At 41.8% G+C, this 26,902-nt stretch overlaps 1 protein-coding gene across 7 annotated transcripts in view; it reads left to right on the top strand.

The window, feature by feature from the left end:
- The window catches only part of MAEA (macrophage erythroblast attacher), a 218,616-nt gene that overhangs the window by 87,414 nt on the left and 104,300 nt on the right, over positions 1 to 26,902 (top strand). For all 7 annotated transcript variants that reach the window (XM_029592692.1, XM_029592682.1, XM_029592680.1 and 4 more), the window contains one exon: positions 16,306 to 16,428. In XM_029592692.1, coding sequence (XP_029448552.1) covers positions 16,306 to 16,428 — 123 coding nt within the window. The remainder of the gene's footprint in view (positions 1 to 16,305; positions 16,429 to 26,902) is intronic.

The raw sequence follows: 26,902 nt of genomic DNA, 5'->3' as shown, positions 1-26,902 counted from the left end.
GAAATCTGTGGTGACATTCATTTCCAAATACCGTTACTATTTATCTCACAAATAGTCATGAAACAGAATTAAAGTATAAAATTGAAGGAAATTGCCATCTAAAGGCGTGAGGCAATTGTTCACCCATCCTCAAAGCAAAGGAAAGTGGGGCATGGTTAAAAGTGTTCAACAGGCATGGACATTGTTTAAAAATACAATCCTAGAGGCGCAGTCCATATGTATTCCGCGCATTAAGAAAGGTGGAAGGAAGGAAAAAAGATTACAGTCATGGTTAAAAGGTGAGGTAACCCCAATATTTAAAACAGGTTCCAGGGTTGATCCAGGTAACTATAGACCAGTGAGCCTGATTTCAGTGCTAGGAAAAATAGTGGAAACTATTCTCAAGAACAAAATTGTAAAGCATATAGAAAGACATGATTTAATGGAACATAGTCAACATGGATTTACCCAAGGGAAGTCTTGCCTTAGAAATCTGCTTCATTTTTTTGAAGGGGTTAATAAACATGTGGATAAAGGTGAACCGGTAGATGTAGTGTATTTGGATTTTCAGAAGGCGTTTGACAAAGTCCCTCATGAGAGGCTTCTACGAAAACTAAAAAGTCATGGGATAGGAGGCGATGTCCTTTCATGGATTACAAGCTGGTTAAAAGACAGAAAACAGAGTAGGATTAAATGGTCAATTTTCTCAGTGGAAAAGGGTAAACAGTGAAGTGCCTCAGGGATCTGTACTTGGACCGGTGCTTTTCAATATATATATCAATGATCTGGAAAGGAATACGATGAGTGAGGTTATCAAATTTGCAGATGATACAAAATTATTCAGAGTAGTTAAATCACAAGCAGACTGTGTGATACATTGCAGGAGGACCTTGCAAGACTTGAAGATTGGGCATCCAAATGGCAGATGAAATTTAATGTGGACAAGTGCAAGGTGTTGCATATATGGAAAAATAACCGTTGCTGTAGTTACACCATGTTAAGTTCCATATTAGGAGCTACCACCCAGGAAAAAGATCTTGGCCTCATAGTGGATAATACTTTAAAATCGTCAGCTCAGTGTGCTGCAGCAGTCAAAAAAGCAAATAGAATGTTAGGAATTATTAGGAAGGGAATGGTTAATAGAACGGAAAATGTCATAATGCCTCTATATCGCTCTATGGTGAGACCACACCTTGAATACTGTGTAAGATTCTGGTCGCCGCATCTCAAAAAAGATATAGTTGCGATGGAGAAGGTACAGAGAAGGGCAACCAAAAATAATAAAGGGGATGGAACAGCTTCCCTATGAGGAAAGGCTGAAGAGATTAGGGCTGTTCAGCTTGGAGAAGAGACGGCTGAGGGGGGATATGATAGAGGTCTTTAAGATTATGAGAGGTCTTGAATGAGTAGATGTGACTCGGTTATTTTCACTTTCGAATAATAGAAGGACTAGGGGGCACTCCATGAAGTTAGCAAGTAGCACATTTAAGACTAATCGGAGAAAATTCTTTTTCACTCAACGCACAATAAAGCTCTGGAATTTGTTGCCAGAGGATGTGGTTAGTGCAGTTAGTATAGCTGGGTTCAAAAAAGGTTTGGATAAGTTCTTGGAGGAGAAGTCTATTAATGGCTATTAATCAATTTTACTTAGGGAATAGCCACTGCTATTAATTGCATCAGTAGCATGGGATCTTCTTAGTGTTTGGGTAATTGCCAGGTTCTTGTGGCCTGGTTTTGGCCTCTGTTGGAAACAGGATGCTGGGCTTGATGGACACTTGGTCTGACCCAGCATGGCAATTTCTTATGTTCTTATGTTCATGATCTGACCTATCTGCAGCTATTTAATGTGAGAAAAAATAGTAGAAGAAACAATTCAATGATCCAGCCTAGAGTAAGAATTATGTGGTGCAGAATAAAAAGTAAAATCCATCTCCCCTGGTGCAACTTTCTCTGTACATCTACGAGCTGTGATTCCTGTATTAAAACAGAAGCCTCATACCTGTTCTAACATTCCCTTGAAGCCTGTGTGGTTTGGCATCACGGGGGGATCCATCACTAAATTAGTGTCTCTCCCAGTATAAAAACATCCAGGATCTGACTCAAGTCATAATCAATTTAGAGAGAAAAGTGATCATAAACATTTAGGGGATATATATTGCCCAACAGCATTTCTTCCTGTGGAGAGCGTTCCTATGAACAGTTCTTCTGGGTCAGTGATAGTACTATCCATTTCAAATGGCAGATTTTTATTCAATAAAAAGATCACTCCTCTTTGTCTAGCAGAGAAAATAGAGTGCAGTGACTAACCCAATCTCTCCTGAACTTTTTCTGCTCAACCTGAGACATGTTTCTTGAAGAAAAATTACTTGTGCCTGAACTTTCTTAAATGTTTCTTTTAACTGGAGTGTACCCATCAACATTCAAAGAATATAGTTTATAAGTCATAAATACTTTTTTTAAAATTCTTTATTTAATAACTTTTAAGTGTTTTACAAACAAAAAATAGTTTGACAGAAATTTCAGATCTATCACATATTAACTAAATAGCATTAAGGAAATTAAATATCTCATAATCAAGTATTATATGTGTTATTTCTTAAGAACAGACAATGATTCAAATTCAGGCTTGATAATAGGAGAGATACAATTAAACAAACAATATCTATATGAAACTAAGATTGACGACATGGGGAACATCTACATCATTTTTATTTCTATGTTTCTGGTGTTGACGTGGGTTGTTTTTTTTTTTAATTCTATAAAACCTGCCAGTTCTGGAATAAAAAAATATATTACATTCATCCCTCTTTTTAATCAGACATTTGCAAGGAAAACGTAATTGGAAATTATATTCTAATGCAACTATCTCTTGATGAAGATTAAAAAACGCCTTCCGTCTTTGAGTAGGCAACGCTAAATCTGGGAAAATCTTAACATTTAAATCATGGAATTTAAGAGGATATTTCCAGAAATATACCTTCATGACTTTATTTACTTCGAAATTTGTTAACAGAGAAACTAACAATGTACCTTTATCAATCACCACTAACTGGGAATTTTCTAAAAAAATTAGTTAAATCCCCTTGAAAGGGAATGTTAGATTCCCTATTTCTAGACACAGGCAAAAAATAACAAGAATTGACTGAGGGCATATCAGAATCAGAAAATCCCAAAATTTCTCCCATGAATTTTTTTAATGTAATATATGGAGATTCTCCTACTATCATAAATACTTTTTAAACTAAATAAAATGAAAAAGTACAAAGACCCAGATGAGAACATCACCCAGCTTAAACACTCCTCTGACCCAAGAAAAATATTTTAGCCATCTTTGAGACTATACATCCAAAATGAACATGCTATCTATAAACGCTTCCCCAACACAGAACCAAGATTGACCATCTGAGATAAAAAAAAAAAAAATTACTCTTGCACATACTAGTCACAACACACAAAACTGTGAAAAATGTCTGTTCGCCTCAAGGGATTGCATCTTCAATTTTTCTTTCAGACTTCTCTTGTAATCCAATGATGTACCCATAGGCTTAAAGAATTGAAGTTTCTGCTAAACACTAATAAAGCACATTAAAACCTTCTGGGAAAAGGATTAGCAAAAACAGACAATAACCAAAAATGGAGATGCACAAGAGAACTGGTAGCATATGGGAAATCAAAGTCAAAAAAGACTGAAACACATTATCTGTAAAACTTGGATATAGAAACTAAAATCATCTGAACCTTGGAATTCCAGCAAAAATCGGGGAACAAAGAAACACATGACAATATAAGCAGAAAAGAATGTAAAAATGAATAAACATTTAGCCTAACAATCCAATGCACGCATCACGTCCAATATAAAAAAACAAAAATCTCAGAGGCATTGCATGATGTATAACTTTGTATCCCCTTAAGCTGAAGAGACTAAAGATATTTTTGCTGAACCGCATCGCAATAGCACCATTTGAATTTACTGAACAGAGCCTTTAAAAATCAGGCTTAGCTTCCATAGATGGCATGTGATATAAAACTGGCAAACTCAGAAAAATAAAAATTGCTATTACACAACTTCAAACATTTTCGCATTATTCACAAAGTGTCCAAGAAGCATTGAGCCTGAGCCTGGTCCTTTGATTTTACTAGTCACTTTGCCATGAATAAAAACCTGTATCTTCACTGTAAATTGCAACTGGAACTTAACACCTCTTTGGAATAACTCAGAGTATACAGGGGTAAGTTGACGCAGCGCTTCAGAGACTTTAGTTGAAAAGTCATTAAACAGTAAAGGTTTTTTACCTTCATTTCAGTGCTTGCTTTTGCTTATATGCTCACATAATCTTGATCTTGGCTGCATAATTCAATATACATACTACAGGTGGTCTTGGTCTAGGAGCATTTGCTCATAAGGGGCCCACCATGTATGTTCTTTCCACTATGATGGGCTCGGTAGGCATGGAAAGGCCCAAAGATTCTGGTAACCAAAATTATCTGTAATAAATCTGCTTCCTTTACTTGCTCTGGAAGACCATAATTCAAAGATTTCTTTTAGCCTGATCTTTGCTGGTCTTCGGGCATTCCAGCAGGGCTGCATTTTCTTTCTTCATGTCCAACTGAGATGTAAATAGTTTAGAGGCTAACTCGCATGGCAACATTGATGGTCCACTGCATTTACTCTGACTGTTTCTCAAAACCTTCCTTGGTCTCAAGTGAGGACTGCAATTTAGATAGCCAATTCTCCATTGCTTCTGAGATTTTGGAGATACCTTTAACCATCTCGTCTTTCAGCTCAACAAATAAACACTCTGTTTCAGCAGCCATCTTTCGATCAGCACCCTTAGCTTTTTCTTTTGGTGTGTGCACAGCTCTTGTTTACATATCAGGCTATGAGTACTGTGAATTTCCAGCTCAAATTTATCTCATAGCTTCCAAACATTTGGAAAAATATAATAAAGAAAAATGCAGGGATAGATTTAAAGCAAAAATGAGGGAGGCCTTGACGGAGATCCTCTATCTGCGACCTCTTGTGTCAGGTAGTACGGTACAATTTTGCGAAAGTCACTTCGATGTATCATGTGAAGGGTTAATTTAGTCCCTTACGAGAGAGAAAACAGTTATGATTATTCATAGTTAAAGCATGCCGCTTTGTGCTTAAGGTCATTGTAAAACTTGCAGCTCTGCTTCGCACCCCCCCCCCCCCCCTCCCAACCCTCGGTCCCCTCCTTTTCTTCTAACTTGAAGCCTGAATACTTCAAGGACACAAGCAGAGAGAAAGTACAAGATGGATACCAGACCTAATTAAAAGGATAATACCACTTAGTGCCAACTGGTAGTTAAGTCTGTGCTCAGTGGAGCATAGCCACAAGCAGCTCTACTAGTGCTTAGAATTGGAAAACACCTGGCAACTGCCCAGATTTAGTTTACAGTAAAACTTCTTCTTTATTAAATAATGGACTATAGACAGTATAAATTGGATATAGGTTTTACAGACCTTATGGATACAAATGTGTATTTAACTTTTGGGGCGCACACATTCTTATTACAGTATTGTTTCCTAGCTATATGATTGCTTTTATTTTACAATGATACTGACACTTCTGATGACTTTTGGTTATTATCCTGGGGATCCAGCATAATGTGTTCAGGTTTAGATAATGTGCATGGCTAGTAGTTAGACACATGCAAGAGAGCTAGTCAGTACAAAATGGCAATTAGAGGTATTGAATAAACCAAAAAATGTCTGCCATTTCAGAGTTGTCTTGACACACAGTAGTTCTCTTTATCAGTTAACCTGGCAATATTTCAAGAGTTAAGACACAAAGCTGCACAGCATGTGTGCAGCCCAAAGACTTAAATACCCTAGCACCTAGTGGGCTGGGCAGATTCTCTGCCAATAACTGAACAGATCATTTCAGCAAGACCCATCTAGACAGCTCTTCCATGAGAACATTTGTGACCTTCGACTACAGAGATAAGAATCCAGGAAAGTGGTAGTTTTTGCTAGGCCATTGTATATAATTTTCTCTTATTAGTTGAGGAAAGATATTTACTCTTCCTCATTGTGCTGTTATATAACCTAGTCTGGGACCCAGGCATTCTTATAAGCATCTGTTTTGTGCATATATTATACAGAAAATATAGCTTTTCATATTTTCATGTAAGCGGATAGGTGTCATTTTTTTAGTGTGTGTGAATGATTGAGACTGCAAGGTAAAAACTCCATCTTTCCACTTTCTACATCTCTCAGCAGGAAAGCATGCCAGTAGTCGATTTTATAAATTGTAATATCTTTTCTAAGCCAAAGAATCCTAATATGTTAATTTTTCTCCATAAGAGAGATTTTCTATCCCCTTTCTCCAAGGGACAAGCAGGATGGTAATCGTCACACATGGGTAACATTAGATGGAGCCTGGCACGGAAAATGTTTTGTTAGTTTCTAGAAACTTTGACACACTGAGCATGCCCAGCATGCCACTATCTACGCGGGGTCCGCTTCAGTCTCTTTTTCCACGAAGCTGAAGCCTTGCGGCTGTGGAGCTAATGCTTTTTCAGTGAGAAATCTTCCTGAGTCCTGTCGGGTCCCTCAGCATGTTTCCCCCTCTCTATCGGTAAAGTTTTTCAGTTCTTTGCGATTGGCTGCTGACAGTGTCGCCTCTTAGTGGCCGCCGGTCATCAACTGCGTGCTGTGTTCTTTTTGCCATGACAGCATCCGGCTTTCGCTGCTGCCCCTAGTGCCCCCCCTCCCCCCCCCCGGGCTATGTCCATCACAGACCCCCACGAGGTTTGTCCTCTGCCTGAGGGCAGCACATGATGTCTGTGATCTTTGTGTCCAGATGACCCCCCAAAGGTAGCCGGGTGCGCCTAGACAAAATAGAGAAGCTGTTTGACATCAAAAAATCGGAACCCTCGTCCGTATCTGGGACTTCTACTCCACAAGGAAAGGGAGTCTTGGCCTCGACCCCCTTGGTATCCCCTCTGCTACTGCTCCTTGATTTAGAGGTAGGGTTAGGGGACCGACCATGGTCTATATCCTCACGGTCCAGATCGGGTTCCTCTCTATCGGTCCCGTGAAAGGACAGAGGTAAGCACTGGAAGAAGTCTAGGAAGCACTGACACGGTAGTCTTCCTCGAAGCTGTCTGACCCCAGGAAGGCATTGAACAGTTCCATGCCTCCCCTGAAGTGGTCCCGTGCAGAGGAATTCATACCCTCCGGTCCTCGAGGACTCGTGGCCTTCCCCACTGGCACCGGTGGAAGGTTCAGTTCCCCCCTGCGATTCCGGGGGCAATCCAATTCCGCTGCCGTCTCATCCTCCAGCTGTGCTGTCCTTGGCAGCCTTTGAGGAGGAGTTGGAGAGGCACGTGTAGTTGGCGGTCGGCCACTGATTCCACTGGGACTGCCTCCGCCGCAAGAGCAGACTCCCTTGGCGTTTGCATCTCTGTTGGAGCAGCTGGACCTGCTGCTCGGTGACTTACTGACACAGCCAGCGCTGATGCCCCAAACACCTTCGCAGTCGAAGGAAGCATTGCTGCTGCCCCTACCGGATCCTATTGCAGTGGGTGACTCCTTGGATGAGGAGGGTCCATCTAGGTCGATGGCGCCAAAGCAGCACGGCCATCAGGACCGGTGCATTCGGTGCCTTCGATGCCTGGGGATTCATCGGTGCTGCTGTGACCCAGGATTCCATCGGTGCCTCCAGTGCCATCTTCAGTTCCACCGATGCCCCCGAGGCCTTCTGGCTCAAGGCTTAGGGCTCCGATGGGGGCTCCATCTCCCGTGTCTCTGGACGTTCAGAGTGAAGGAGAAGCCCCGTATGATCCTTGGGAAGGTGAGGCATCTTTTTCCTCCATGGAGGAATCGGAGGATTTACCTCCCAAACTCTCCCAGCCGGAGGAGAGAAGGAAATCCCCTCGAGGATCTATCTTTTGCTGGATTTCTCAAGGCCATGGCAGTGTCTGTGCCTTTCCAATTATTAACAGAACAGGATTCTCATCATAAGATGTTAGAAATCCTGCAATTTATTGATGCTCCTAAAGAGGTGGTTGCGGTACCAGTACATGATATTTTTAAGGAGCTGGTCTGGGAGTGAACTGCAAGACAGATGCAGTCTGTCTGGTCCAGTCCACCATGGTTTTGAACGCTGGCAGCTTCCACATCAATCGGTGGTGGTGGAATCGGCTGTAAAAAAGGCAAAGTGCCTTCAGACTTGTGCGTTGCCCCCACCGGGCTGTGAGCACGGAGCTCTTGATGCTCTTGGACGGCAGGTATTTCAGGACTCAATGCTAGCAGCCAGGATTGCCTGCTATCAGCTTTTTAGGGGCCAGTACTCATTAAACCTCTGGAAACAAGCCGAAGAATTAGGGGAATGCCTCCCGCAACAATTTCAGTAGCAGTTTGAGGATAGTCCAGCAAGTCTTTGACACTGATAAACATGAGGTCCACTCGGCGTGTTTGAGACAGCTATGAGGATAGCAGCAGCGGGCATTGGTGCTCGTTGCATGGCTTGGCTGCATGCTTCAGACCTCCAGCCCGAAGTGCAGGACCATCTGGCAGATCTTCCCTATTCAGGGGAAACCCTTTTCGGGGATAAAATTAGAGGCGGTGGCACAATGGAAAGAATATCACGAAACACTTCAACAGTTGTCAGCCAGAACTTCGGACACTCAGCCCTCAGGCAAGAAGCCTGCCAGGCAATTCTCAAGATGGCCTTTTTACCGGCCACGCAAATATTACCTGCCGGGGTCTAGAGTAAGACCCCAGCGGGTGCCAGCTAGGCTGAGGGCACGGCAACCCTGTTGTGTGATTTTGACTGGTGGCCAGGGAGTTTGAGCCAGCAGCCATACCCTGAGGCACCGAACCCCTGTGGGGGGGCTGTCTGTAGCTCTTCACCGAGCGATGGATTTCAGTTACCTTGGACCACTGGGTCCTATCCATCGTGAGGCAGGGATACAGATTGCATTTCCAACGAACTCTTCATTCTCCTCCATGTCCTCTGTGGAGAAGCGTAGGGAACCTGCAGATACTCAGAGTAGAGCTCTCCGCCCTCTTAATGGGTTGAGGTATTGAACCAGTCCTGCCTGGCCAATAGGGAGAGGGATTCTACTCCAGGTATTTCCTGATTCCCAAGAAAACTGGTGGCCTTCGCCCCATACTAGACCTGAGGGCTTTAAACCATTTTCTTGTAAAGGAATAATTCAAGATGGTCTCGTTGGGAACTCTGATCCCTCTCATCAGGGCTGGGGTCTGGCTCTGCTCCCCCGATCTCAGAAACTCATATGCCCATATCCCCATTTATCCCATGGATCAGAGGTAACTGCGGTTCCTGGTAGAGGAAGATCACGTACTGCCTTTCAGCCTAGTGTCTGCGCTCCGCATCTTCACAAAATGCCTGGCGGAGCCTATCTCCGGAGGCAGGGAGTACATGTCTTTCAGCATTTTCCTGAGTGACGTCATGGAAGGTTTGTTGAAAAAGGGTTTCTCTTTTTCCAGTAACACCAAAATCTGCAACAGGGTAAGCTAGGAGGGTATAGAAAATAGGAGGAATCTAGCAAAGCTTTAGGAATCGTCTAGGGTCTGACAGGTAAGATTTAATGCTAAAAATGTAGGTGTCCATTTAGGATGCAAAAACAAAGGGAGAGAGAGGTACTGTATTGGGGTGAAATTCTCCTAAGCATGAAAGAAGAGTGGGATCTGGTGGTGATTGTGCAGGAATTTAGAAAAACAGCCCCTTATTTCCTTTAAAAATTCCTGGCTTCAGAATAAAACTGATCTCCAGGTCCCAATTTGTCTCAGAGCAAACTCTTAAATTAGGAGAGTGATATTAACCAAGAAAAATTGACATGAAACCAAAATTCCTCTTTGGTAGTTTATTGTAAAAAGTACAATTCTAGCATATCTTTAAAAACTGTTTGATCTCCCTCTATCCTACACGGTCAACTTGTTATGTACTTTACATTTTCATGGAAACAAACCGGTAGCCGATCCAAAGTGGCTGTAGGCAATGAAAACGAGTAGATGGATCGGAGTAAACAAGAGTTTATTCAAGCATGCCCGATTCTGGCCGAGTTTCGCTCAGAGAGCTGCCTCAGAGGCTTACAAGCCACATCAGTTGGCTTAAAACATCACAAGTGAAATCAAGTTGAAATAGCATAAAGGGTTTCTTTGGTTTTGAAGCAGAGCTCTGAAAATATTGGTATTGCATACCAGATTAGTAAGGCATTCGAAGAAGAATGCCTTACTGAATACCCGCTGCTGAACGCTGACTATGCGAGCGAGCTCTCTTCTTCGAATGCCTTACTAATCTGGTATGCAATACCAATATTTTCAGAGCTCTGCTTCAAAACCAAAGAAACCCTTTATGCTATTTCAACTTGATTTCACTTGCGATGTTTTAAGCCAACTGATGTGGCTTGTTAAGCCCCTGAGGCAGCTCTCTGAGCGAAACTCGGCCAGAGTCTGGCATGCTTGATAAACTCTTGTTTACTCCGATCCATCTACTCGTTTTCATTGCCTACTTTACATTTTCATTACCCACATACATAGCCCATCAATTCCATTATTACCCAATTCCTTGTATCATATTCTCATTACATCACCTTATAGAGCCAATCAGGCAGGAGATTTATTCCTTCATATAAATATATACTAATTAGTATGCCCCTTATCTTCATCTTATATGCTATCCTCCATTTTAGATCCAAGGACAAGCTGTCCTTTTGTCCTCCATGTTAGATGTAGCATCATGTGATGTTTTTCACTCTTTCAACAGAAAAACATGTCTATCTCCTATGAAAATGGGGAATAATTGGAGTTTTGTTTGATCTAATACTCCAGGTATAGGCTTAAAATTGATTTCAGACAGTTAAGACTTAATTTTTCATTTCTTAATTAGATCATAAGACTTTAGACATACAAAAACAAATTGCTTAGCTCAGCTATCTGTTCCATAGCAACACTCTTAGCAAAATTAACCTAATAATGAAGACACTAAGACACCAAGAGGGTCTTGTCTGATTTAATTCTGCAATTGTATCTGATTAAGATGGCTAAACATGTGGATAAAGCAAGAGCCAAGAAAATGCTTGGCTACATGGTTTAATGGAACACAGTCAACATGGATTTACCTAAGGGAAGTCTTGCCTCACAAATCTTCAGTTTTTGAAGGGGTTAATAAACATGTGGATAAAGGTGAAACCGGTAGATGTAGTGTATTTGGATTTTCAGAAGGCATTTGACAAAGTCCCTCATGAGAGGCTTCTAAGAAAACTAAAAGGTTATGGGATAAGGATGCAATGTCCTTTCATGGATTACAAACTAGTTAAAGGACAGGAAACAGAGTAGGATTAAATGGTCAATTTTCTCAGTGGAAAAGGGTAAACAGTGGAGTGCCTCGGGGATCTGTGCTTTTCAATATATTTATAAATGATCTGGAAAGGAATACGATGAGTGAGGTTATCAAATTTGCAGATGATACAAAATTATTCAGAGTAGTTAAATCACAAGCGGATTGTGATACATTGCAGAGGATCTTGTAAGACTGGAAGATTGGGCATCCAAATGGCAGATGAAATTTAATGTGGACAAGTGCAAGGTGTTGCATATAGGGAAAAATAACCCTTGCTCTAGTTACATGATGCTAGGTTCCGTATTAGGAGCTACCACCCAGGAAAAAGACCTAGGCCTCATAGTGGATAATACTTTGAAATCGTTGGCTCAGTGTGCTGCAGTAGTCAAAAAAGCAAACAGAATGTCATGATGCCTCTATATCGCTCTATGGTAAAGACCGCACCTTGAATACTGTGTACAATTCTGGTAGCCGCATCTCAAAAAAGATATAGTTGCAATGGAGAAGGTACAGAGAAGGGCGACCAAAATGATAAAGGGGATGGAACAGCTCCCCTATGAGGAAAGGCTGAAGGAAGTTAGGGCTGTTCAGCTTGGAGAAGAGACGGCTGAGGGGGGATATGATATGGGTCTTTAAAATCATGAGAGGTCTTGAACGAGTAGATGTGAATTGGTTATATATACTTTCGGATAATAGGACTAGGGCTCACTTCCTGAAGTTAGCAAATTGCACATTTAAGACTAGTTGGAGAAAATTCTTTCACTCAACATACAATTAAGCTTTGGAATTTGTTGCCAGAGGATATGGTTAGTGCAGTTAGTGTAGCTGGGTTTAAAAAAGATTTGGATAAGTTCTTGGAGAAGTCCATTAACTGCTATTAATCAAGTTGACTTAGGGAATGGCCTCTGCTATTACTGGCATCAGGAGCATGGGATCTTTTTAGTGTTTGGGTACTTGCCAGGTTCTTGTGGCCTGGTTTGGCCTTTGTTAGAAACAGGATGCTGGGCTTCATGAACCCTTGGTCTGACCCAGCATGGAAATTTAAGTTCTTATGTACAGAGGGAGAGGAGGGGTCAGCAGAAAAATAGAGGCAATATTGCCACTGTATAGGTACCTGCTGATAACTCATTTGGAATGCTGCATACAAGTCTGGAGACATGCTTTGAAAAGGATATAAACCAACTCTAGTCTGTCCAGGTAGTTACTAGTAAAGTGGTCGGTGGTTTTGCTTCTAAAGTATATGGGGTCAGATTTAAATATGTAAGCATATATGTCCTAGAAAAAAGGCAGGATGCAAACATTTAAATAGTTTTCCATGCACCTTTGAGCTTTTTTCAGTGGAAAGGAGGCTAAAAAATGATGGGTTATGGCATGAGAGTAAAAGGGAATAGACTCAGAAGTAGTCTAAGATATTTCTTTAGAGAGAAGGCACTAATGTATGGAACAGCCCCCCAATGGAGGTGAAGGAAACAAAAAAGAGTAACTTGAATTCAAGAAAGCATGGAATAAACGCAGGGGATCTCTGAGGGGAATTATGATAATTGTAAAGCTACATTAGTTGTAATGAATGGGCAGACTAGATGGACCATGTGATATTTCTGCCATCATGTTTCTATGTTCTATATCTCTTGTTGAATTCTATAATTGAGTATTTTTAAAATGTCATGTATTGATTGATTTTCAAGATTTTATTATGTACTATGTTCTAATGTGTATTTGAGAAATCAAGACTTGCCATATTGGGTCAGACCAAAGGTCCATCAAGCCCAATAACTGGTTTCAAACAGTGGCCTGTCCAGGCCCCAGGTACCTGGCAGGATCCCAAAGGATCACTAAAAGCTTTCACCACATCTTCTGGCAGTGAATTCCATAGTTTGTTTATGCATTGAGTAAAAAAAATATTTTATCCCAGGACAAGCAGGATGCTAGTCCTCACATATGGGTGACGTTACTAGCGGAGCCCTAGTGCGGGAAAACTTTCTGTCAAAGTTTCTAGAAACTTTTGACTGGCCCAGTGAGGCCACTGAGCATGCCCAGCATGCTATGATATTCTCTGCCACAGGTGTCTCTCTTCAGTCTTCGTTTTTCCGCGCTGCTACCAGCATCGCGGTTCCGGAGCCGTTGAGTATCTCTCAACCTTTCAATTTGACTTAAAAGTCATATTTTGATATTCTCTCTCTCTCAAAATCTTTCGGGTTCTTTTTCTTACCGGCCGTTAAGTAACCCAGTCTCAAATTTTCTGTTTACAGGAAAATTATTTTCCCCTCACGTCGTATCGACGGCCGTTGATCGATTAAAAATGTCAACAGGATTTAAAAAATGCCCTGTTTGTGCCAGAAAAATGTCACTTACAGACCCACATACCGAATGTGTAATATGTCTGGGTGACAAACACGACGTAGGCAATTGTCCACAATGCGCGGAGATGACACCGAAAAGTCGGAAAACCAGGCTCGAAAAAATGGAGCATTTATTCAGCCTGCAACTAATACCTTCCCCTTTGCAGTCATCGAAGTCGTCTCCGGCGGGAGCGACTAAGCGCATAATTCTTAAAAAAACCTCACCCGGGACTGTCGGGGGATCACTCGTCCCCTTCATCTGCCGAAAAAATAAGTCGAAACATCGACACCGGCATCGAAGCCCCTCGTTGTTAGACTCGGCTTCCCAGGAAGGTTCGACAGCGAAACGGCCTAAGCACCAAGAAACATCGGAGTTCTCAACACCTCGGCCTACCTCGACTCCACTTCCTGCACCAGATCCTACACAAGGTACTGTACAAGAACTTGTACCTCAGCCTACGCCACCGCTCTGGTTCCAACGGTTGTGCGGCCGGAATTGTCCGATTTAATCCGACAAGCGGTTTCACAGGCTTAGAAAGAACAGCTTTCAGGACAGACTTCTCTGTCGATGCCGATGCTTACTGCATCGATGCCGGCAAATTTGCCGATGCCGGGGTCCCTCTTGACTCCGACAGTACGGGAATTGATGTCTGTCGACACCTAAGATTATTACGGCATCGACTTCACAGTATTTACCAATAAATTGTACTTAATGGATAGAACTGTACTATTATTGATCTACATATTTTTACATTCAGTGAATGTTAAAAATCTTTTTGTCAAGTTAGTTTGCTCATGATTCACTATTTCTTGTCTGTATAAGCTTTGCATGTATGTATATTAAACAATTTTGATATGTACTATTTGGAGCCTGTTTTTAATTAAGTTAGTAATTAATAAAGGATTTTTCAATTTTTTTTATATATCATTAGTGCTCTTCTCCCATCAGTTGGGGTTAGTTTTAGGGTGTGTGTGTGTATATATCTATATTTTTTTGTTTTCATTCTTAACACTTGAGAACTGTGATATTTCTCCCTGATTTTGGTTGAAAGGAGGGTTCAATCTGTGCAGAAGCATACATGTACCTTGCAATGGCCACACATGCCGTATGCGACAGGAAAGAAACCAGCTGTGTTAGAGGCACTCAGTGGGGACCAATGGACTGGGATGGTGTCAGCTGGAGAAGTAGAAGGAAATAAGTCATGTCATATTTATTTTTATTTATTTTTAATTTTTACATAGAGGTTCTTGTATGAAATACAAATCACTCCGGTTTACATAAAACGGTGAAATGCCAAAAAAAAAAAAGGTGGGGGGGGGGGGCGCTTTACATAGAACAAAAGAACTAAGTATAAATTGAACATAGTACAGTTACAAGAAACAATTGAACCCAGTATCATAGAACAGTTACAAAAAAAACAATTGAGCGCAGTATCATTAATAAGGGAAGAATCTTTAGTAAGACAGCATTAAGTGTCTGGGAAGGCTTGGCGGAAGAGCCAGGTTTTTAGCTTTTTTTTTTTTTTAACTCCTGATGATTTGGTTCAAGCTGTAGATCTGGGGGGAGCATGTTCCATTGGTGGGGGCCTGCAGATGATAGTGCTCGTTTCCTTAGTGATGTTTTTGCAGGCGGGGCATACAGTGTGCCTTTGTAGGCGCTTCTGATGGGTCTGGAAGATGAATGAGCTTGAAGTTGTGTGCTTAACATGATGGGAGCGAGGTTGTGTGTCGCTTTGTGAACGATTGTGAGAACTTTAAAGAGGATCCTGTGTTTGATAGGAAGCCAGTGAAGGTTACGGAGGATTGGCGTGATATGTTCTCTTTTGTTGGAGTTTGTGAGGATTCTGGCGGCGGCGTTCTGAACCATCTGTAAGGGTTTTATAGTATTTGTGGGGAGTCCGAGAAGAAGGGAGTTGCAATAATCGATCTTAGTTAGTATGATGGATTGAAGTACTAGCCGGAAGTCATTAAAGTGAAGGAGGGGTTTTAGCTTTCTGAGGACTTGCAGTTTGTAAAAGCAGTCCTTTGTGGTAGTGTTTATAAACTTTTTTAGGTTTAGATTGTTGTCCAGCCAGGCTCCTAGATCCCTGACGTCAGTTGAGAAATTGATGTTTAGACTTGTTGATTGAGAGGAGCTTGATGAGATGGTGGGGGGGGTCCTGGGAGATAATGAGCATTTCCGTTTTATTGGCGTTCAGAACTAAGTTGAGGCTAGAGAGTAGGTCTTTAATTGGCTGAAGGCAGTCATTCCAGTAGGTGATAGTTTTTTGAAGGGATTCTGTGATTGGGATAAGGATTTGTATGTCATCCGCATAGCGGTAATGGGTGAGCTTAAGGTTTGCGAGTAGGTGGCAGAGGGGGGAGGAGGTAGATAGTGAAGAGGGTGGGTGAAAGTGAAGATCCTTGAGGGACTCCTTGGTCTGTGAGGACGGGGTGAGATTCCTTGTTGTTTATCCTGACTTTATAGAACCTGTTGCTTAGGAAGGACTGAAACCAACTTAGAGCTGAGCCTTTGATGCCTTTGATAACTAACTCACATGTACAATTAGTGAAAATATACTGTATATATTTTATACTGGAGAATTTTGTACACAATAGATTCTTTTCTTAGTATGTTTTAATGAAGATTTTTCTTTCTTTATCTTCTCAAGGACTTGGTAAATATTGAGATGTTCCTGACAGCTAAAGAAGTTGAAGAATCGTTGGAAAGACAAGAAACTATGACTTGTTTGGCTTGGTGTCATGATAACAAATCCAGACTCAGGAAGATGAAGGTATAGCATTTATTTATTCAGGCATCATATAGCACACTCAACTAGGGTACTTTTACAACAAATTATATACTTACAAATTTCTTCCCCAAAGAGCTTACAATCTAATAGGTATCAAAGGCATTGGGAGATAAAGTAAAGAACCCAAGTTTATAGAATGTCAATAGTAAAATCAAGATATGATCCTGGTCTCCTGATTCTTCGCCCAATACTCTAGCCAACCCCGTCCTATGTTCAATTTCTTATTTTTGTTTTATTTTTTTTGGATTTTCAAATTGCAAATTTTGAATATATTTAACATAGTAACTTAGTAGATGATGGCAGAGAAGGACCTGTTGGTCCACCAAATCTTCCTGGTTGTTTCTACCTACGCTGCTGTAGCAGTTCTCTTCCATTTTTCAGGCATACCAGCTTGACTTCCTGCAGGATAACTAACTCTATCCAAATTGGGCCTTTGTCCTTCTTGGATGTTATCATTCTAGGTAGATGAGCATGGATTACTCCCTCCTAATTTTTACTCAGCTCTCAACCCTATTCCACCATTGTCCTCTAATTGTCCAAAGCACATTTAAATTCATAGTTATTGTCTTCACCACTTCTGCTGATATACTATTCCAAGCATCCAGCACCCTCTTAGGATAGAAATATTTACTCTGAGCTGTCCTTCTGCCTTCTCTCCAATTTCATATCATGACTCTCTTGTGCCTGAGAATTTTTTTCTGTGGAAAGTTGTCGACCTACATATTGAAACTTGCTAAATATGCCATATCTCTTTTTTCATCCTGCAAGTATATTTTGAGCATCTTAAACTTTTCTGTGTAGGGCCTTTATTGCAGACTGTATCATTTTAGTACCTTTTTTTTTTTTTAACTGCTTCCATCTTGATATCTTTAGAAAGGTATAGTTTTCAGAATTGAACACAACTCAGTGATCTCTATGGTGACTACCTCTGCTTGTATTTCTGAGCATAGTGTTAGCTGAGATGAGAAACATAGGAGGCAAGAGAATAAACAGCAGCAAAAGATGAAGCATTTGTTTTCACACTTATACATAGAAGTGCAAGTTTGTTTTATCTTAAGTTACAAAAGCTAAATACTTTTGAGATCAATATTCTGCATTTTTTGTCCAACTATATTCGGACTTAGCCAGACAAATGACAGGATTTGAAAATTCGCACTGCACCAACCAGCCCTGAGATAGCCAGATAACTTTTAGCCTGATAACATTTTATCTGGCTAGCTTGGCAGTGGCATGGATAAGACTATTTTCAGCATTATGTGCTATACATTAAGTTACATTAGGTGTTTACTGTGCAGTAAATGCCTCACAGCAGCAATAATGCTTGGGATTAAATGTTATTTTTCACATGAAAACACAAAAATAATTATCTGCATTGCATGCAAATACAAGCAGTGGAGCTCATTACTAGACAATTTTATGTAAATAACAGTGCAGCTTGCCTCAAAAATTACAATCCCCAGTATTTTCTGGAACTCCAGAGTTGTAGCTAATTTTCACTGGGAACATCAGGATGCTAACACACACTCTGATGCTACTAGGTCAGCCGTTGTAAGGTGTCCAGCGACCTGATTAAACTTTCTTCAGTACTGGCGAGACCCCTGGTATCACCCCTCCCACTGCCCAGTGAGATGATAGAAAATCCAAAAGCAGATTCACACTCAAAAGGCTGCAGGCTGAATATCCCAGCTAAAATAGCCAGATATGTTTTCCCAAATTTCCTAACTGGCCAGAAGCGCAATATGGACCTCTTAGACTCATTCATATTCTACTCTAAGCAAATATCTTTCATTAATAGTTTTACTTCCTCTAACTGTTGCATTTATTCAGTCATTTGCACTGTGTATATTTCCTTTCTCCGAGGTCAAGAAGGATGGCAGTCCTCACACGTGTGACACCGGATGGAGCCCAGCATGGAAAACCGAGCCTCTTTGAGCATGCCCAGCATGCCATTATACCACACATCCATCCATCCCCCCCCCCCCCCCCCCCCCCCCCACAACATAGTCTCATAGTCGTGGTTAAATCTCTTTTTGCAGTTTTTCATGGCTGCTTTTTCATATTTCTAGGTCGTTATCTCCTTAGTCATCTTAGTCAAGTTTTTAACTGTTTCTGTAAGTTTTCTTTCAACGACATCCCCGGAGCGGCAATGCCCTTGGTGTCCACTGGTCATTGCTGATCGCTACCATTGAGATCAATGTGTCATCCCTTTTATTTCATGTTCTTGTTTTGGTTTCAAACCTTGCCCCTAGTGCTCGAGAGCCATATTGATCATGGATCCCCATGATCTGTCTTCTGCCCTGGGGCACTGCATGACATCCGGGGTTGCAGCAAGTGTGCCAGCATGACCCCTAAAAGACGTAAGATCCAGTTGGAGAATATGGAGTGAATCTTTGGGTTGGAGAAGGCTTGCTATCGACATCAGCATTGTGGCGCCATGGAGTCGCAATGATGAACACCAAGGTTCCGTAGATGACGATGGCTGTCAGGAATGCAGAAGACAGACAATAGTCTGCCTTCCCCATTCGAAGACCTCAGGTTCATCATCTTTGACCTTGGCACCACGGAAGGACCGATCCGAGCATTGAGGGGAGACAAGCATCAGCATCGGCCATATTTTTGGTGGTGGTTAGTAACCTCCAGGCCTTAGTGACTTATCCACCTTATATGAAGTTTCTCCATGATAAGATGGTCTTACGCATGCACCCTAAGTTTCTGCCTAAGGTGATGTCAGACTTCCATCTTAACCAGTCCATGGGCTGCCAACATTTTTTCCCAGGCCCCATTCGCAGCATGGCAAATAAGCCCTGCACAGTTTATTTTATTTATTTATTTAATTTATTTTAAAAACTCTTCTATACCGTCGTTAAGTTAGATTACCATCACAATGGTTTACATAAAGGCACAATAATGAAAAATGGTGGTATAGATTACAAATTAATCATGTGCCAACATCGTATGGTAACAAGTTAATAAAATAAACTAAGTGTGTAAGTTGAGCCTGTTAGGAACATATTAGGCAGTTTGAATATAACATTAATATGCATATGTAGGTTAAAAATGACAATTTCTAGCTTGGTGCGTCCAAATCCATCAACTGTTTTTCTCCTTCTCTTTATCTTCATAAAAGGCTTGTTTAAAGAGCCAGGTTTTCAGATTAGTTTTGAATATTTTCAGATTTCTCTGCAGCCTAATTTTGAATGGCATGGTGTTCCATAGTACGGGACCAGCCAGTGACAGTGCTCTTTCCCTTACTTGCGTGAGGCATGCTGATTTGACCGAGGGGACAGATAGTAGAGCCTTGTTTGCAGATCTCAGTTTCTTTGCAGGACATGTATGCGTAGTGCGCAGTTTAGACTTCAAAAGATCCTTAGCTTTCTATCTGGAGTGGGCAGAATCCCATAGACAGTCCATCCAACTTTGTTTTGATCAGAACAGCTCAGGAATTGCCATTACCAAGAAGACGCTTTCCAATTGGCTAGCAGACTGCATCTCCTTCTGTTATATCCAAGTGGAATTGCCTCTTGGGGGACCATGTCACGGCTCTCTGTGTTAGAGCCAAGGCAGCGTGGGTAACCTACTTGCGAGCAGTACTCAGAGAGGAGATCTGCAGAACTGTGACTTGGAGTTCTTTTCACGCATTCAGATCATATTATGGTCTGGATAGGGATGGTTGCAACAGCAGGTTGACTAGTCTGACCTTAAGAACCGGTTTGAAGTGTAGAACCGAACTCTGTTCCTTCCTAGGGCATGTCCTTTGTTTTCAGGCTGCCCCCCCCCCCCCCTTATTACAAACAAAACTAGTTGTTATGCCCAGTGACACTTATTTTGGTGTTTTTTGGTCCCTTTTTATGTTGGGTGGGCAATCTGTAACTAGGGAGTCACCTATGTGTGAGGACTGCTGTCCTGCTTGTCCTTGGAGAAAGCAGAGTTGCTCACTTCTAACAGGTGTTCTCAGAGGACAGCAGGATGACAGTCCTCATGAAACCAGCCCACCACCCTGCGGAGTTGGGTTTCCACTTTGTGGGTATTGTTCTTAATTAAATTTTGTTGCTCAATTCTGTGTTAAGACTAAGGGGACCCTTCGTGGGTGTGTGGTATAATGGCATGCTGGGCATGCTCTGAGAGGCTCAGTCAAAATTCTATAAACTTTGACATGCTCCATCCAATGATCCACCCATATGTGACTACTGGTATCATGCTATCCTCAGAGAACACCTGTATACAGGTAAGCAGCTCTGCTATATGGATGCAAATCCCTAATCACATACCCTTGTTTTATGTACTTAAGTGTCCCATAGGTTTAATTCCCCAGTACTGTATGGATATCAAGACACAATGTTCATGCAGGTTTCTATTAACAAGCATAACTTACATTTAGTACATAGAAACATGATGGCAAAAAAAGACCATATGGGCCATCTAGTCTGCCTATCCATCCAATTTATAAGAACATAAGAAAATGCCATACTGGGTCAGACCAAAGGTCCATCAAGCCCAGCATCCTGTTTCCAACAGTGGCCAATCCAGGCCATAAGAACCTGGCAAGTACCCAAAAACTGTCTATTCCATGTTATCATTGCTAATGGCAGTGGCTATTCTCTAAGTGAACTTAATAGCAGGTAATGGACTTCTCCTCCAAGAACTTATCCAATCCTTTTTTAAACACAGCTATACTAACTGCACTAACCACATACTCTGGCAACAAATTCCAGAGTTTAATTGTGCATTGAGTAAAAAAGAACTTTCTCAGATTACTTTTAAATGTGCCCCATGCTAACTTCATGGAGTGCCCCCTAGTCTTTCTATTATCCGAAAGAGTAAATAACCGATTCACATCTACCCGTTCTAGACATCTCATGATTTTAAACACCTCTATCATAACCCCCCTTAGCTGTCTCTTCTCCAAGCTGAAAAGTCCTAACCTCTTTAGTCTTTCCTCATAGGGGAGCTGTTCCATTCGCCTTATCATTTTGATAGCCCTTCTCTGTACCTTCTCCATCGCAATTATATCTTTTTTGAGATGCAGCGACCAGAATTGTACACAGTATTCAAGGTGCGGTCTCACCATGGAGCGATACAGAGGCATTATGATATTTTCCGTTTTATTCACCATTCCCTTTCTAATAATTCCCAACATTGTTTGCTTTTTTGACTGCTGCAGCACACTGAACCGACAATTTCAATGTGTTATCCACTATGACGCCTAGCTCTTATAATTCCCATCACTCCCTCAGAGATCCCCCTGTATTTATCTCATGCTTTCTTGAATTCAGATACCGTTCTTTTGCTTCATCACCTCCACTGTAAGGCAGTTTCTTGCATCCATTACTCTCTGTAAAGAAATATTTCCTAAAATTACTCCTTATTCTACGCCCTTTCACAGTTCTCCCTTGATCCATTGTTTTAGAGCCGCCTGTTGAAAGAAGCTAGCCTCCTGTGCATGAAAACCTTTGAGATATTTAAATGTCTCTATCATCTCTCCTATCTTGTCTTTCCTCTAGGATATACATCTTTAGATCTACAAGTCTATCCTCAGATTCTTTAGAACAAAGAACACAGATCATTTTAGTAAGCACCCTCTGGACCAGCTCCAACCAGTTTATATCCTTTTAAAGGGGCTGTCTTCAAAATTGTACACAGTATTCCAAATAAGGTCTCACCAGGGACCTATATAGGGGCAATAACTCATCCCCTTTTCTGCTGACCATTCCTCTTCATATGCAGCCAAGCATCTTTTTGGCTTTTGTGGTCACTTTATCCACCTGTTTGGCTACCTTAAAATCATCAGATTTAATTGCCTAGTACTCTTAGCACTAGTTAGTAATAATATATATTTTCTCTAGCAACCTCCATTTCATTCACTTCAGATCATATAAATAATGTCACCACTAACAATGCAGCACTTTCTTTTTATTATTTTGGTGTGGCATTTTCTTCCTCCTGCTTGGAACTTTCTGCTCAATTGAAATCTGTCTCTGTGTGAGGTTATGGACCCATGAGCCTTTATTTCTATTAGCTGGAGTTTTTATTTGCAAGGTTCCTCTTGTTTAGTTAGTAACGATGACCATCTCTGTCTAGGAGCTATAGGTTCTAACTCCCTTTTGAAACCCTGAGTTTGGTGGGAGGTTTGTTTGGGCATTTTTATTTGGATGATAATACTGCATAACTGAGGATTTGAACATGGTGAAAATTCTCCATGTTGAAAAGAGGCCATGCTCTGAAGGTTATCCAGTATTGGGGAAACATAATAGATGATGACCAATTTGACCCATCCTGTGTTCTAGTTATTTTGATCTACACTACTAAGGGTATATTCAAGCTGCCAACTTCATCATTTTTATAAATTATCACTTAAGTCGTATGTTGGACATGAGTTGTTGAGGACTATTATGGATGATGCTAGAAACTTCTTAGACTTAATTCTCAAAGTGGTCGTCTTTCTGAACTGTTATAAACTCTTGAAGTGCCTTCTGATCCTTGGCAGTGATACATCAGATGAGTGGAATAGCCCTCCCATGTTCCCCAGCTTTTGCATTTTATAGTGCAATGGGTTCTACCACTGGCAATTATAGCCTTGATTTCCAGTAGATTTGCTCTCCAGCCAGTGCTGAGTCTCTTTGGGGGGTCCACCTGCTTCTGGGCCATCTTGTATTACCACGTCCATATTAGTTCCTCTGTTTGGAAAAGAGCAATCAGAAGGGACAGAATACTTTGAATCTTGTTAAATCTGGATATCAAAGATTTTAAGAAAATTGAAGGGCAAGCTGGATCAGTCATCTCCCAAACTAGTAGTTAATCTCCACCTGAAGATTTTTCTCTTGTTCATTCAAAATACAGTTGAAGTCATTTTCACCTCCCCCATCCCCTTTTCTTTTTCCCATACCTTTGAACCCAGGGTACTATTTCTAGATTTGTGAGACCAAACAGAGGCAGAGGAACACTATAATGAAAACTGAAACAGAAAGTGTCCCAATCTATCCTTTTCAGTACACCTGAAAAACATATCTGAGAGAGGAGGAAAAGACTTCAGATGCCCATTTTAATAGGACTGGCTTGTCCTACTGGGCTAGATCAATGAGTCAAAAACCTCCATTTGTGCTTAAACCTTTTTTTTCTTTAGCATTTTTTTTCTAAGTTTCATGTGATAATTACATCATGCAAAAGTTTAGAAAAACTTACATATCTTTTAAAAGTGTATCACTGAAGCAATAAAATTCTATTAAAGCCAAAAGACTTCCAGAAAAGATGAATCTAAATCTTCCAGATTTAGAGTTCTAGGTTTCCTGAAATATATAAAAGTGCTTAAAGAAGAGTTATGATTTACAACCTGCCAAGTTCATTAGTCCAACCTGCCAAACCTCACCTTGCCACTGCTCCTTCCCTCCCGAGGCAACATCTGCTGCATCAGTTACTGTTCCAAGGAAAGGAACCCTCCTTTATCCCAGGACAAGCAGGATGCTAGTCCTCTCATATGGGTGACGTCACTGGAGCCCTATTGCAGGAAAACGTCTGTCAAAGTTTCTAGAAACTTTTGACTGGCACTGTGAGGCCACTGAGCATGCCCAGCATGCCATGATATTCTCTGCCACAGGGGTCTCACTCTAGTCTTCGTTTTTCCACGCTGCTGAAAGCATCATGGTCATCGAAGCCTTCTGAGAATTATTCTCAGTTTCTGACTGGAAAGTCATTATTAGAAAATCTCTCCTTTATGGGTTCTCACTTTTTTCTCATCCTTCACCGGCTGGTGAGCTATTTCAGCATTTATATTTTCAAACGCTAATTCTAATTTTCTGTCAAGCATCGACGGCCGTCAATATTACCATGGCGTCTGTTTTCAAAAAATGTTCGACCTGTAATCACCCGCATCTAGAATGCATCGTCTGTTTAAAGTGAAAAACACGACATTTCCTCCTATCAGCAATGTCAGGAGATGACACCAAAAGGAAGAAAACTATGGCAGGAGAAAATAGAACAAATTTTTCACCTGCAACTGATTCCTTCACCATTGGCTTCATCAAAATCATCACCGGCAAGAGCTCCCAAGAAAATTTTGTTAAAGCGCCGACCGGATGGTTCTGGAGACAAAACCTCGCCAACACAGTCGACTGTTTCAATACGATCGGACACAGAGGTAAGGCCTAAGCACAAACATCGTCATAGACATGCCTCGACATCGCAGTCAGTTTCCTCCCATGAGGAACAGAGTGAAAAATGGCCTAATCGCAAAGACACCTCGCCGTCACCTAGGCCTCCCTCAGTACATCCTACTTCACCGCGGGCAATACACTCTCCACCTGCACCGGTGTCAAGCGTTTCACCGGTACTGCAAGATTTGACATCATTAAAGAAGCGGTACTGTAGGCCATAAAGGAGCATATGCCAGTAACTATGCCGATGCCGGCGATACTGCCGGTGACGTCTTCTTTGCCTCTGACGTCACCGATGCTGGTACAGCCGATACCGGCGACAGCGCCGATGCCGGGTACCTTCCCGATGCCGGGGGAATCCCCGATGCCGCTGACATCAAATACAGCTACTCCATCGATACCGATGTCGATACCTCCTTGTTTTTCGGAGATCACATCGATGCAAACTACATCTTCTGTTCAAATATCTGTGCCTATTGTCACTTCTGCACCGTCACACAAGAAGAGTGGAACATCAGCGATGCCCACTAAACAAACGTCGAAGACTTCAATGCCCTCGTTGCCGCACACTTCCTCGACGATGCCGCTTCCTCCTGGGGTCCCAGGATCCTCAGAAGCAGCATTATATTCCATTTTACAAAAAAATACCAGGATTTATTGGACTGTTTGCCATCAAATCCACAAGAAGAGGACTCTACTCCTCAAGACCCTTTGCCAGGGCCTTCTGGTCTTATTTCTCCATCAAAATCTGCTATAAAGCCACAGCAAACTCCAGAATATGACACATGGAGTGACACTGCATCAGACACTTCTTCAGAAACCTTTGTCTGATCCATCACCGCCACATCCTAGGAAACAATCTCCTCCAGAAGATCTTACTTTTTCCACCTTTGTGCAAGAGATGGCTGTCTCTATCCCTTTTAAATTGGAATCGGAGCAGGATCTCCGACAACAGACGTTAGAGGTCTTGCAATTTGTTGACCCTCCTAAACAAGTGATGGCAATCCCCATACATTATGTTCTCCTACAGCTCCAGCATCAACTTTGGGAACATCCCTGTTCTATTCCCTCAGTAAATAAAAGGTTGGACACCACGTACTTGGTTCAGTCCACTCCGGGATACCAAAAATCACAACTACCTCACAATTCAGTAGTTGTTGAATCGGCACAGAAAAAATCTAAAAGGACAAGAGTTCATTCTTCCAATCCTCCTGGAAAGGACAACAGGTTTTTGGATTCCCTGGGCCGCAAGGTTTTTCAAGGTGCAATGCTCAATTCTAGGATTTCATCCTACCAATTGTACATCACCCAATACCAGAGAAACCTCTGGAAGCAAATGGAAGAATTTATCCCATCTCTTCCACAAGAATATAGGGAGGCTGCACAAAGCATCATCCATAAAGCCTTTGAAGCTGGTAAACACGAAGTCAGAGCGGCATACGATGGCTTCGAGACAGCTTCAAGGGTGGCTGCCTCTGGCATTAGTGCCAGAAGGTGGGCCTGGCTCAAGGCCTCAGACCTTAGGCCAGAGGTCCAGGATAAATTAGTGGATTTCCCCTGCACAGGGGACAATTTATTCGGATCCAAGGTACAAGAGGCGGTGTCTCAGTTAAAGGAACATACAGAGACATTAAGACAACTTTCCTCCCTTCCCCAGGACCCTACTTCGCATACCACCCGTAGGCCCCCAAGAAAAGACATGAGACTACCTTTCTACCGTCAAAAAAGATGATATCCTCCGGTGTGTAGGCCCAGGCCCCCCAGAACCCAGCAAAGAACACAGCCACGTCAGCAAAGAACAGCTAGGCCCCAACCTGCTTACACAGACAGGTCCTGTGGCGGGCTTTTGAAAATGCATCCAGAGAACTCAGCCTTTCCACAAATCCTCGACCAGAACTCCCAGTAGGGGGCAGGTTATCTAAATTTTACAACAATTGGATGACAATAACAACGGATCAATGGGTTCTGTCCATAATATCTCGAGGATACCAACTCAATTTCCTCTCAATCCCCACAGAATTTCCACAGATTCAAATTCATCTCAACAAAGCTCGCATGTTTGTTACAGGTAGAATTATCCACCCTTCTGAAAGCCAGGGCTGTGGAGCCGGTGCCCCGGTCTCAGCAGGGCATAGGATTCTGTTCCCGGTATTTTCTCATTCCAAAGAAAACCGGAGACCTTCGTCCCATTCTAGACCTCAGAAATCTCAACAGAAATCTCAACAGACCTTCAGAAATCTCAACAGATTTCTGAAGAAGGAAAAGTTCAGAATGGTTTCTCTAGGCACCATGCTTCCACTTCTTCAAAA

Source organism: Rhinatrema bivittatum, chromosome 1 (assembly GCF_901001135.1).
Source record: "Rhinatrema bivittatum chromosome 1, aRhiBiv1.1, whole genome shotgun sequence".
NCBI lineage: Eukaryota > Metazoa > Chordata > Amphibia > Gymnophiona > Rhinatrematidae > Rhinatrema > Rhinatrema bivittatum.
This window is presented reverse-complemented; position numbering and strand designations above follow the sequence as displayed.